Source organism: Onychomys torridus, chromosome 7 (assembly GCF_903995425.1).
Source record: "Onychomys torridus chromosome 7, mOncTor1.1, whole genome shotgun sequence".
Taxonomy (NCBI): Eukaryota; Metazoa; Chordata; class Mammalia; order Rodentia; family Cricetidae; genus Onychomys; species Onychomys torridus.
This window is the reverse complement of record NC_050449.1, coordinates 69,267,173-69,281,005: the sequence shown is the minus strand read 5'-3', so window position 1 is coordinate 69,281,005 and position 13,833 is coordinate 69,267,173. Positions and strand designations below refer to the sequence as shown.

The 13,833-nt window shown below is 37.5% G+C and overlaps 1 protein-coding gene across 2 annotated transcripts in view; it reads right to left on the bottom strand.

Moving 5' to 3' along the window:
- Positions 1 to 13,833, bottom strand: part of Bmp5 (bone morphogenetic protein 5) — a 124,344-nt gene that overhangs the window by 15,565 nt on the left and 94,946 nt on the right. For both annotated transcript variants that reach the window (XM_036193844.1, XM_036193845.1), the window contains exon 4: positions 5,192 to 5,386. In XM_036193844.1, the coding sequence (XP_036049737.1) occupies positions 5,192 to 5,386 (195 nt within the window). The remainder of the gene's footprint in view (positions 1 to 5,191; positions 5,387 to 13,833) is intronic.

Sequence of the window (13,833 nt, the reverse complement as noted above, 5' to 3'; positions counted from 1 at the left end):
CAATTTGAGCCTTTACCTCACTCCAGTCAGAATGGCAGGTAATGGATAGAACAAAACATTTTTAACTGAGTGAGGTAACCCAGACTCAGAAAGACAAATGCTTGTCTTTTGTGATTCCTGCCTCCATAGTGTCACATGTCAGTTTTATAACCCAGAGAAACCCAAAAAACTCAGATATCAAAAAGGTACCACAGCCCGGTGGTGGTGGCACACACCTTTAATCCCAGCACTCAGGAGGCAGAGCCAGGCAAGGCCAGCCTGGTCTACAAAGCGAGTTCCAGGAAAGGCCCCAAGCTACAGAGAAACCCCATCTCAAAAAAAAAAAAGGTGCCATGGGGGAAGGCGGAAGCAGTAGAGTTGAGATAGTGGGACACACACGATGTGAAGGGGAAATGGGGAAACTGAAGAGGAAACCTGGGGTAAGATGATCAATGCAGAAGGAGTGGGTGGGAGGAAGAAAAAACACAATGAAGATGTTTCGAAAATCCATAACAAATCATACTACTTTTTATTCATCCCAAATTACATATAATACATATAATTGTATGTGCATACATACAGATGTACAGTTTAAATGAAGTTAAGCAACTTGGGATGAAAATGCTCCTCTGTGTAGCCTTAGACTGTCTAATAAAAAGGCCAGTACCACTCATAAGAAACCCTCTTTTGAGTTGTTGGTCAATTTTGCCATTGGCTGTCTCCCAGAAGTTGAAGGTAAGTCTTTGATGCTGATGATACTACACACATAGGACACAGGACTTTGAGGATCCAAACAGCTTCTGACCAGAAAACCACCTCCCTGGTGACTACCTTTCACAGTCCAGGATAGTGCTAAGTAAGCTGCCAATGGCAGAAAGCATCAACAGTCCTACCCAGCTGTAAAGTGTATGAACTACAATAACAACCAATAGGACAAGTTATTCTCAAAGGCGCAATAAGGCACATATCCATTGGCAGTAACAAATAGCTGTCTAATGGGATGTAAAGCCTATCCAACAGGAGGGAAACCATGCTTGGTACTGAAAACTTAGTCAGCTACCCAGGGTTAGTGAGGTTATGAATATTAAGAGGAGACTCACTACCACCAGTTTACTAAACCAGCAGACTTCCTAACTACATTCTAAGTAGACTTCCCTTATACACACAGACAAGAGTAACTAGGAGGCTTCACCAAAGCAGCTTCTCTTTGCAAAAGACAAAGACCATTGCAAAAAACTACAACTTGCCATAATGCAGAGAACTACTGTTCTTGGGAGCTGAGCCCCACTGGATACATCTCCAACACAACTCCTACACTTAAGACTCAGGAAACACTACAAAAGAGGGGGCAGGAAGACTGCAATAGCCAGAGGACCAAGGAACCTACTGTGAGACTGTTTCCTAGAGTGACAGGGAAGCATCACCTAGGATGCTTATTTAGCTGCCTCACTCAGACTCGAACAAGGACAACGATAGACATGCTAACATGGAGCATGAAATCTCTCACAAGCCTTCCACCCCTAAACAATGTAACTAAGGGATGCTTAAAGTAGAAGTATATTCCCATAGGGATGAGCCCTCTAAATGCTTATACCCAAAATCACGTACATGCCAATAACACTGAATGAACAAAATATGTCATTAAAGAAATAGAGCTAGCTAATGACATATTAGATGAGCTAGAATAATTGTTTGAGAAATGTTTCTAAAACATTTCATGATTCCCAGAATAATCAGTTTTTAATGTTAATTTCTATAGGAATCATTTAGATTGGAAACATTTTCCTCTATGTAGCACTGTAGAATTTTCAGTATATTATTTATTTTAGAGACCTCGCTCGGAAACAAGCAAAATGTTCATTAAAAGTGATGTGATTAACTACAATAATTCTAGTATTATTTTTTTTTAAAAAATGCTGCAGCATTTTAAAAGAATCAGGTCATTTTGCTAGGAAGATGACTAAATCACTTCTAAAATACACAAAACATATTATTTGTGTAGTTTGACTGATAATACATTATAGAGCACTCTGGTTAATTTAATTGATTCTCTTTCCTTGTTTGATTGATATGTTTCAAGAGGCATAGGTTTCCATTGTATACATTAGACAAGAGGTAATGTTTATTTGATTTGAGAATAAGTGCAGAATGTTTGAGTTAGGATTAACTATGGGAGAGAATTACCCTGAGAAGCTATATAGGCTTCAAGCACGACCACTGCAAGACCAGACCCACTTTTAAGGGTCCTTAGTACCAAGCACATGATAGAAGGTCTTCTAGCAGTTCTGGTATGAGCTGAGACTTGGCGATTTTCCTGTCAGCTTTCACAGACTCTCAATACTCTGCTGTTTTGAGCACTTTATGTAACTCTTGAAACATCATCAAGGTCCATGAGTTCTTTGAAAAACTTATCAACCTGTAGCTGCTGTATCTTCAGGGATGGCTGGTTTAAAACTTGGCTAATGCTCTTTCTTCCTTCCTCTACTACCCAAACTTTAAAAAAAAAATCATTGTGCATGGTCAATGTGACACTGTCAAGGTCATCTACAGGACTGCTGCACAACCTTCTTGCCAAAGGAACTGAGATGGGAGCAAACTCCACAAACGTTCTGGAAGCAATGGTTCTACAAATATTCACTTGAATGAGGAAGTTGGTTTTCTGGGAACAATCAACATGGTAATTTGTTTAGCAGGTATTTGGTAGGCTCCTACTTTGGAGTAAACACTCTTCTAGGCTCTCCCATAGGATTATGTATGGGACAGAGAGAACTGAAGTCATAAGGGAGGAATCTTCTTTTTCTCCTTCCCTTTCCTCTCTTCCTCCTTTTGTTCCTTCTTTTTGCCCTCCCTCCCTCCTCCCCACTCCTTTTTTATGTTTCTGCAGTGTCCCTAGATAACTCAAGTTGGCTTGGAATTCTGGATTTCCTAGCCTCAGCCTCCTGAGTAATGGGATTACATGAGTGCACCACCGCGTCCAATATAGAAGTTCTTTAAACAAGAAAAAAAAAGTGAAGTGAAATGGTCAAAATGACCTGACCTGGATTATAATTTTCCTATGCCTTATGCTTTTCCAGACTTCTAATATTTTATGAGATGCACTGAAAAGCTGCAATTTGACAAACCTCTATCATTACTCTTTCTTAAAGCTGTGTCCATCCATACATGAGTCAGGGAGCCTTTGTTCCATCATTTGTTTTGAAAGCCTAGTATTATTGTGGCATTTATTACTTATATTTGGATCATTTTATATTTTACCTGGTATTTTAAGCCCCCCAAATATCAAGCGTTCTGTTTATATTACTATTCCCTTCCTTCAGTCCCACCTTTTAGCCCAAATCCTATGAGGCTTTTCCAGTCTGCTTGATTACTACCTATTGAAAGGTTAAGTCTCATAGAAAACCAGCTACTTTCTTATTATCAAAATATGAACTAACTTCAAAACCATCTACCACATATTTCACAGAGACGCTTGCCAAGGACCAACTCTGCAAAGGGAAATATCAGTCTATACTATAATAAGCATGTACACTAAATGTGTTGGGAAACTGGTGAAAGGCTCCTGGTTTTTGCTCCATGTGTTTTATTCATCTGTGGTTATAGAAGTACATTTGCTACTTTGTGGTCAAAAAGAGAAGATAAATAGAGTGGGCCCAGAGGGAAAAGGACTTTGATGATTCTGGTCACTGGAACCTTCTGCCAGAGTAATTATAAGCTCGAATAATAAGGGCATGGCTGTACTCTCAGCTTTCCAGTTTCCTCCAAAATTGTTTACTATTCTGTTCAGAGTTTACAAAACCCCTCTCTTGATGCAAAGTGCTACATTAAATTAAAAACATTCCAGCCAAATTCAGAAACCTCCTAGCTGAAAAATATACATCTATAACTTTGACAAGCTAGTATTTGCAAGGAAGGGGGGGCTTTAGAAGGTTATTTTTCTCCAATTTCATATTCAGAGACTATAACTTTTTGCCAAACTAAATATTTTCTGAGTATTTTTAACAAAGTAGCATAAAACTACCATTATTCTTCAATGAAACTTTATTTGAAAGCTTCATTTTATATGTAGCATTTAATTCAGTATAATGTAGTACCATATATAATTCTCTCCTATTGCTTCTGTTTCTAGACATGCCAGGTGATCTGGCAACTACATTTCAGGAAGGTGAATGAATTCCGTCTTTGATGATCTCAGGTTCTAGAAGATTTGTTACTTTGAAGAAACCTCAAAAAATGAAGTTTTTTTTAAGAATAGCAAAGGCTATTTGAAATGAGATTTCTAATTTGCCCAAATACGGCTAGTGGAACTCATGGCTGTCCTATGCATCTGCTCACCCCTTTGCTAGAGCAAAGTACTGTACATATGGTATCTGTTAAGAGAACCACATACATCATTATCAGTAAACAAATAATTTTTACTAAATTGAGAAGTTCTAGGAATAGTGAAGATCCAAATTTATTTTTCATAGATGGGAAAAGATTCTTGTAATAATGTAGACATCAATTTTACCTAATTTTACCTCATATAAAACATGAGGTTAGTCTTATATCCTAGACTAACCAAGGTCCTTCTCAGCATAAAGTGTGCAGTTGAGTCACTGGCAGTTACATACTTTCTAATTAGTGACACTTTTATCTCCTTTCCCAACCAGAAGGAGAATAAATTAAAATGAAAGTAGATTGATATCAGCTACCCATTTGTAATATTTTGCTGAAAAGTTTTATGTGTACATGTGATTGGATAGTTCAGATAGCAGCCCACCAGATAATTAAGGGAAATACAAGCACATCTTGATTCTCTGACCGTCTGCCCTAATCCTAAGTTCTAGGAAGAATCTGAGCTACATGATTCACATCTAAATATTAAGGGAAGGACTAGATGCTGACCATTCCTTCGGGAAGCTAGTCCGCAAGATGTGCCATTTCACTTCGGCTACACTTTGTTGACTTAGCCATTTCATAACTGTGTTACTGCCCAGCTTGATTTTAATTTGAATGGAATCTTTCAACACATGAAGGCACATCATAGTTATTTTTAAATGAATTACTGAGTGATTCACTGGTGAAACATTCTGGGGATGCTGGAAACATCACTAGATGATTTAATATACCAAATGAAGTTGTACGCAGCTGGCAAATTTATTGTGGCAACTTGACTTGCAACTTATGACCCAATCATTTTCTGAGCACAACCGACACTCTCATTGTATCTTACCTCCAGCACTGGACATCCTGGAGGGGTCCTGTTGAGAACTGGATTTGTTGCGGTTTTGATTTTTCCGTTTGCTGGCTGCTCTCACAGATCGAAGAAGTACCTCACTTGCCTTGAAGAAGGCCACCATGAATGGCTGTTTTGACTGAGGTCCATGTCTTCCCACAAGACCAGCAGATTTTACATTAATGCTGCGTCCTAGGACATAACATATAAACATTTGGTTTGTGGGAAAGAGATAAAGTAGTGTGAATGAGTTCTGCAGTACTTTGAAAAGGAGAAAAATATTTAAGCATTATCAGAATGTTTTCTTTATTGACTGAGATTCTTATACACCTTGATATTTATGATTAAAGATAAATATCTGGGAATATTTTTTGAATTGTCTTATTAGTCTACCACAGCCCAAAACACATAGAAGTACACCAGGGAATATCCCATGGCTGCTCTTGTTCACTGATATGTCCTTGGACAGAGAGAAAGGTTAAGAGTAATAGATTTGTTTACCCATCAGACTTGAAATACCCACACCAAACACAGGTCCCAAAGTCAATTCTGAGCTTTTGTGCATTAAAAAAAAACATAATTTTTTTTTCTAAACAATGAGAATCGAATGTCTGAAGGGCATCGCCCCCTTTCAGCCTCTCTCATGTAGGTCAATACTGATAGCCTTTCCCCCATTCACTTATGGCCAACTCAGTAACCTTTACAAAGTCATTTGCTCTAATGAACATTTTTTGTGCCATTCTGGGAGACTTTTCCTGGGAATGCAGGCCTGTTGTGAACTCCATGCCCGTTGTAAAACACTGTGAAACAAACAGGAAAATGTCTAAATTCCTCTCCTGGGGAGTTTCCACAAACTAAACTTGACTGAGATTTCAGGAGACTCAAATGAAGTCTGCTGACTGTCCAAAGAGAGAAGGAAGTCTTAAGTGAGCATATAGACTCATGTTTGATATGTACTCAGTTTACATCTTAGACCATTGTCGGTCTGTACATGTGGCTGTACATCTAAGAAAGAGGGAGAAACTGGAATGCTTTACAAGTCAGAGTGTCCTAGGCTCTACAAACTGAGGTGTCTGAAATTGCCTTTCCTATGGAGTAGCAATATTTATAATCATACCAATATGTTTGGAGTGCTTCCTGTGAATATGCTATATCGTTTTCTGGATACTTCCTCTGCATTATTTAATATGGTTCCACAAACACTATAGGAATGAGGTACTTCTATGCTCCCAAGTTAAAGTAATTGTCATTTTAAATTATATGTTTATATAATATGTAACTAAATATATATATTATACAAGGACCTATTATATTCTATACCTATCTACACAATGAAAACCATTGATTGCCTACTAGTTCTATGGAAATCACCCAACGGAGGTGAACTATTTAGTCTTATGCTGTAACTTTACTTGGAAATTATTCAGACTTATTGAAGTTACTATTCTCGATATGAAGTTACTGATCCTGTAAGGGTAATATATAACATGGCTTGAAATATGTACATGATTGACTCTGGCATGCCCCTTGAGAAAAAGTGTATGTTTTCTTAAAATATTTCTTCAGCAAAGACTGTGAAGCAACCTCGGTCCACTACAAGACCTCACCCACCGACCATAGAGGAAAAACAAGAGGAACACGTTCAAAAATGGTACTGACGGCATTTCACCAAATCAGCCCTTGTTTTTAACACAGTGTATCTTGGCAGCAAAAACAGTTTTGTGTGCACATGAATTGTGCAGAGAGACTTCTCTACCATCAGAAAACGTGAAATAAGAGTTCATGCAGCTGTTGTGAGGGAGACAGAGAGGTCTGTCACACATTGCGACAACAGTTTTTGAAAGTTCACACCAATCCAAGCTCCATGGGTATCTTCCATGATTGTCCTATAACAGAGAAAAGTCGTCTCCAAGAATGACAATGGACATCTGCCTCACAAGCCCCTCCACACACCGAGCTACCAGGAAAAGGACTTACAGATAACCCAAGCAGTAAACCTTAAACAAATAAGCATACACGTTTTTCTTTCAAATGCAAACTTATGGTGGCTCTGTGCCAGAGTGTATGTACTTCTTAGGAAAACTTTATCATTGGCATAAATGAAAGAGGCAGTTTGGTTTGTGGTTAGAGTAGTTTCCATTTTCCTTCCACTGCAACAAATGTATTAATTCAGCTCAGACTTCCTCCTTCTGGCAGCCCCTTGTGCTGTAAAAAGAGAAATTAGGAGTTCCAGCCAAATACCATACCTTGAACTGACCCACTTCAATACATAAACACTTTTACAATATGTTTATTCAGGTGGAGCCCTTGAAATCGGCTTAAGAGTTTCCAGTGACAGAGAGCTCGGCAAAAGAAAAGAAAATGCGAACTGAGAAACTAAACTGCTGTGGAATAGAAGAACTGGCAATCTGTTCTTCATTTTTTTTTGTCCTGTTTTGAAATATAACATAAAAAAGTATTTGTTGAAACTTTTACTTTGATATTTTAACGAAGTGTTAATTTAACAGTAGCTAGACTCTACTTGTATACATGGATGACTGCAGAGACCATTTTTAATATATGATCTTTCTGATTCTGAAATGGGTTACTGTAGGGACTTCACAGTGGTGCGATTGGTCTTCTATTCATGCAACACACACTGACTTTTATAGTTAAGTAAGCACTTAACTCAAAGCTCCAAGTTTCCTTTCGGTTGCAACATTTCTTTTTTTTTTTAACAAAGATTCTCAGTATTTTTATTTTTAGCTATGGAGAAATAATACTGCTCTAAAGATTTGCGTTCTGAAATGTGTAAAGATATATGTTAGGAATAAGAGTTCTCTTGATATTTGTGAAGGAAGATATTGTATATGAAGCAAAGTGTCCCTTCAAGTCAATGTGACTTCCTTTTAAAAATTACTTTAGATGTTATTGAATTTCTTTTTGGTATTTCACTTCAGCAATGAAGTGACAGTTAAGATTTTGTAAATTTATGCTTGCTCAGTTACCCTTGGTCTTAAACTACATTATTAAAGCATTATCTATTTTATCTACTCCTCTAGACAAAATATACCTACATTGATTATGTTAGTTAAACCTTTTGAATGATTGATCAGCTGTTTTCATTCAAAGTGCTCACAGGATCTTAGAATACATTGCATGTTAATAAAGATAGTGAAACTTTTAAAATATATTGAATTATTTTGCATTTGATAATAAATGTATAATGTGTGTTAGGTGCTAGAAATATAAAATAGAGGAAGCCTAAACCATTTTGATTTAAGAAAACTGTGTTTGTATATTACCAATGCTCTTCAAAGCTGATCTTGTTTTTCACTTATTTCCAAGTTAGAAAAATGGACACAATGACAGAAGAGCAGATTGAATATGAAATGGAAATTAAAATAGAATGTGATATTAAATGATCATTAATATAGGAGTGATGAAGATTTCAGCCCGAGTCTAGAGTTAAGCACTTTAGGACTTATACATTTCTTGGCATAGCTAGAACTTAACAGGTTCAATCCAACAGGGATATATTTGAAAAAAGTGGTAGCCTACAGTATGGGGAAATACATACAATAGAGGAATAATATTCAAAATATATAAAGAATTTTTAAGAACTAGATATCAAGAAAACAAATAACCCAATTAAAAATGGGATAAAGATCTAAACAGAGAATTCTCAAAAAAAAAAAAAAAAAAAACTCAAATGACTGAAAAAACACTTAAAGAAATGTTCAACATCCTTAGCCATCAGGGAAATGCAAATCATAACTACCTGAGATTTCATCTTACACCTGGCAGAATGGCTAAGATCAATAAACAAATGGCAGTCCTACTGGCAATAATGTAAAGCAAGGGAAACACCCATCCATTGTGAGTAGGAGTGCATACGAGTACAACCTCTATGGAAATCAGTGTGGTGGTTCCTCAGGAAGATGAGAATTGATCTACCTCAAGATCCAGCTGTACCATTCTTGGACATATACCCAAAGGACACTTCATCCTACCACAGAGACACTTCTCAACAATGTACATTGCTGCTCTATTCATAAGAGTAAGATACTGGAAACAAGCTAGATGTCCCTCACAGATGAATGTATAAAGAAAATGTGGTACATTTATGCAATGGAGTATTATTCAGCCAATTTTTTGTTTGTTTGTTTTTCGAGACAGGGTATCCTTTTTGTGTAGCTTTGTGCCTTTCCTGGAACCCACTTGGTATCCCAGGCTGGCCTCAAACTCACAGAGATCCGCCTGGCTCTGCCTCCCAAGTTCTGGGATTAAAGGCATGTGCCACCACCGCCCAGATACTCTGGTTTCTCTTCAGATCATATAAATCTTTCGCCTTCTACGCAGCCATTTTTTAAAAACTGAAACCATGAAATTCTCAGATAAATGGATGGAACTAAAAAAACTCATCCTGAGTGAGATAATCTAGAACCAGAAAGGAAATTATGATATGAATTCCCTTATGTGAATATTACCCATTAAAGCAATGATACCCAAGCTACAATCCATAGAACCATAGAGGTTCAGTATAGAGTAAGGGACTAGGAAGACAGATAGCTCTCCCTAGGATGGGGAAACCCACAGCCATAACAGAGAGATAGAGACAGAGACAGACAGACAGACAGACAGACAGACAGACAGAGAGAGAGAGAGAGAGAGAGAGAGAGAGAGATCTTGGAATACTCATCCCTAAACAGGATGTCTCCATCAAATCCCTCCCTTCAGAGTTCAGGGATCTTTACAGAAGAGGAGCCCAAGTGGAAGAGCCAGCGGGAATGGATGACACCAAGAGAACAAGGCCTTCTTGTAGCAGGAATCTTAACAGGTCTTATTAATAAAATCAAACCTGAGGCCAGTTATTGGGGTGAATGCTGGAAGATCAGAGAGACAGAACAAGCCACAGTTTCCTCACCATGCCAGTTCCTCAGCTGGTCTTGTTTCCTCAGACTGCAAGCTTCTGTGTCTCATCCCAATGGCTCTCAGCTGAACTGCTACTAGAAAGCCTAAAAGCTTAACCAGCCAAATGCTTAACTAGATCTGGTGCCTGGTTTTCACGCCTTATATATCTTTCTGTTCTCTGCCATCACTCCCTGGGATTAAATACTTTCTTTCTGGGATTAAAGGTGTGAGTCACCATGCCTGGCTATTTCCAATGTGGCCTTGAACTCACAGAGATCTGCCTGGCTCTGCCTCCCCAGTGCTGGGATTAAAGGCATGTGCTACCTCTGCTTATCCTCATGTTTAATATTGTGGCCGTCCTGTTCTCTGACCCCAGATAAGTTTATTTTGGGGAACACAATATCACCACAAATTTCCCCTGTTTTTGTCTAAAATTTTAAAAAGGTTATAACTAATACAAGAAAAACTATCCAGTAAGTATATACAATATATACAGTCAAGAATTATATTAACAATGTCCAGTCCATTAACATTTGACAAATTCAGATAAAAACTCCATTATATATATATATTAACAATGTCCAGTCCAGTAACATTTGATAAACTCAGACAAAAAAATTTTCATTACTTATCCTATTTAAAACAAGTAGTTCCTTTTTAAATGTAGATCCAATAATTGACCTTTTTATCTGATCATATCCATATTCTCTCTTTTTTCTTTTCATAATAGCTAAAAAGAAAAAGGCAAAATATAAAAATGACAAAAAGTAATCTACCTTTTGTCATTTTTATATTTTTCCCTTTTTCTTTTTAGTGATCTACCCATTTATCCTATTATGTCTTTATCTTTTTTCTCAGGGTAGACTCAGTGATCTATCTCATATCTATATTCTCCTTTTTCTTTTTTAAACAAAAACTCTATTTTGGGGTTAATTGTCAAGTCTTGTATCATTTGTCCAGCAACTGCATAATAAAAAAGTGCAGGACTTGTTTCAAGTCCTTGTTCAAGTAGTCTGTCAGGCTGGAATCATTGTTGTGAGATCCTGTCATCTTTTTGAAGATTTCAAAGTCACTGTTAGGTATGGTCATGGTTCTCTTTTTATCTGAATCTGTCAAATGTTAATGGACTAGACATCATTAATGTAATCTTGACTGTGTATATTGTATATACTTATTGGATATGATTTTTCTTGTATTAATTATAAGCTTTTTTAATTTTAGACAAAAACAGGGGAAATGTGGTGATATTTTATTTGTAACGAAATGTGATTTTATTTGTATATTAATAAAGTTGCCATGGGGTCAGAGCAAGCCAGAGCAGAAGCTGGGTGGTGGTGGTGCACACCTTTAATCCCAACACTTGGGAGGCAGAGCTAGGCAGAATCTCTGTGTTCAAGGATACAGCCAGCATGGCGACACACACCCTTAATCTCAATACCAACCATAGAAGACCTCGAGGTCTGTACAGACAGGCAGTGACGAGGAGGTCATGTGGCTGGGTTTACAACCAATGAGAAGGCAGAACAGAAAGTCTATAAAAAAGACAGGACACAGGAAATAGTCTCTGGTGGAGAGGAAAAACAGCAGAAGCAGTGAAGGGTAAAGTTTTCAGCTCTCAGCTATTGATCTGACCTCTTGGCTCTTTTTTTTTTTTTTTTTTTTAATCTAACATGATCCATGTTAAACTAAATCAACATGATCCAGGCACATAGTAACTCACAGAGACTGAAGCAGCATGCACAGGCCTGCATGGTCTGCACCAAATAGGGTCCTAGCTGAAAGGAGAAGTGAACACAAGCCCCCATCCCTAACCCAGAAGCCATTTCTAACTGATAACCACTTGCAAATGAAAATTTAATTTCCTCCAAGGAGACTACTAGGTAAACAAAATACTCTTAAGGGTAGGCTTCATGCCCAACAGGAGATATCCAACAGAAAATGAACTCAGCAGCATCTTTGGAGACTCTTTGTCCCATAATGTCATGCAGGACTTTTCCTTCTTCTTGTTGTTGCTGTTGTTGTTGTTAATTTTATCTATTTTTTAAATTTCATTTATATATTTATATAAATGTATATATAAATATATTATAAATATACATAATATATTTGTGTATAGATATGGCTTCCAGTTTTTATGGGTTTCATGAGTGTGCAAATAAGTGGGTCTATGTCTCATGCCTTCTCTTGGGCTCCCTTAGTTCTGTCTGTTTTGTACCAATCCAATGTGTTAGTTTTTGTTGTACCATATGATACATGTTGCTTTATTTTATTTTATTTTATTTTATTTTATTTTATTTTATTTTTATCCTACAGAAGTCTGTTTGTTATCTAATGAGAGACAGATAGGGGGTGAATTTGGATAGGAGGGGAGGTAGGGAAAAATTAGGAGGAATAGAGGGAGGTGAAAACATATTTTGGATATACTATGTGAGGAACAAAAACATCTATTTCCAATAAAGGTGGAGAGATGAGCTACTTAGAGCAAGGTACCAAAGACTATGAAGAAGTAGTGACTTTTGAATCTTCAGGTAGAATTGTTTCTAGCTCTAATACAATCATTTCATATCTAAGTCTAGAAACAAAAATAATTCAAAGAAAATATAGCAAGCTTTTTAAACCCAAGGGTCTGTAAAACATTGGGAGCTAGAGCAACTACAGAACTTGGTTAGCAGAGTGACACAGTAGTAAAGCATATACTCCCCTCCATGAACACTTCTACACCGGGTCGGGACGGCAGCAGCAGAACAAGTTCTAAAGCAGTCTTCTCTATCAGCATCAGCAGAGACTTCTGAGAATGGGAGAAGTCCTCTGGAAGGTCAACAGACCAGAAACCAGGAAACGTTGGAGATTTACTAATGAAAGAGAGAATGCTACATAAGAGAAAACAGTTCCCTTGAAAAACACCCATGTCTTAAAACTATGTACTGAGAAGGGTCAGGGATGCAGTGGGAAGGAAACAGGAGGCAAAGAACTTGCTTTCAAGGAGTTGCTCGAATTTAGATATATGTGTGCTCTCCCACACGAATGAGGAGGAGGGGTGAAGAAGAGGGCTGAGGTCTCTTTGAAGGATGTGGCAGCATTCCAATGATCTCACCAATGGCTGCTAGAAACAAAGGAATGTCATTTGTAGAGAATAAGCTCAATTGATGCTTAATAGGATACTTGAGCTCTGAAGTACAGTAATTAATAAAAAGAAGTATAGGAGCCTAGAATTTGAAATTGGCATTGGTATTGTCTTTTGCCTGTAAAATTAAGAATATCAAGTCAATCTTGGCATGCAAAAAAAGCCATCCTTTCTTTTATCTTAAAATTATTGTGCAGGTGCCGGGCAGTGGTGGTGCAGAGCGAGGTGGATCTCTGTGAGTTCGAGGCCAGTCTGGTCTACAAAGTGAGTTCCAGGACAGTCAGAGGTGTAACACAGAGAAACCCTGTCCTGGGGGAAAAAAGAAAAGAAAAGAAAAGGAAAGGAAAGAAGAGAAGAGAAGAGAAGAGAAGAGAAGAGAAGAGAAGAGAAGAGGAGAGAAGAGAAAAAAGAGAGAGAAAAAAAGAAGGAAGGAAGGAAGGAAGGAAGGAAGGAAGGAAGGAAGGAATGTTTGTGCAGATCCCAGGTAATAAAAAGAAAAAAACTTTAGTGGATACATGGACAATTTTTCACTGTTTTAATAATTATAGTGTAAATAAAAACAGAATTAAGGTGTCTTCTAAAGAAAGGATCATTGCCTTCAAATAGGAATCATTAGGAAAAT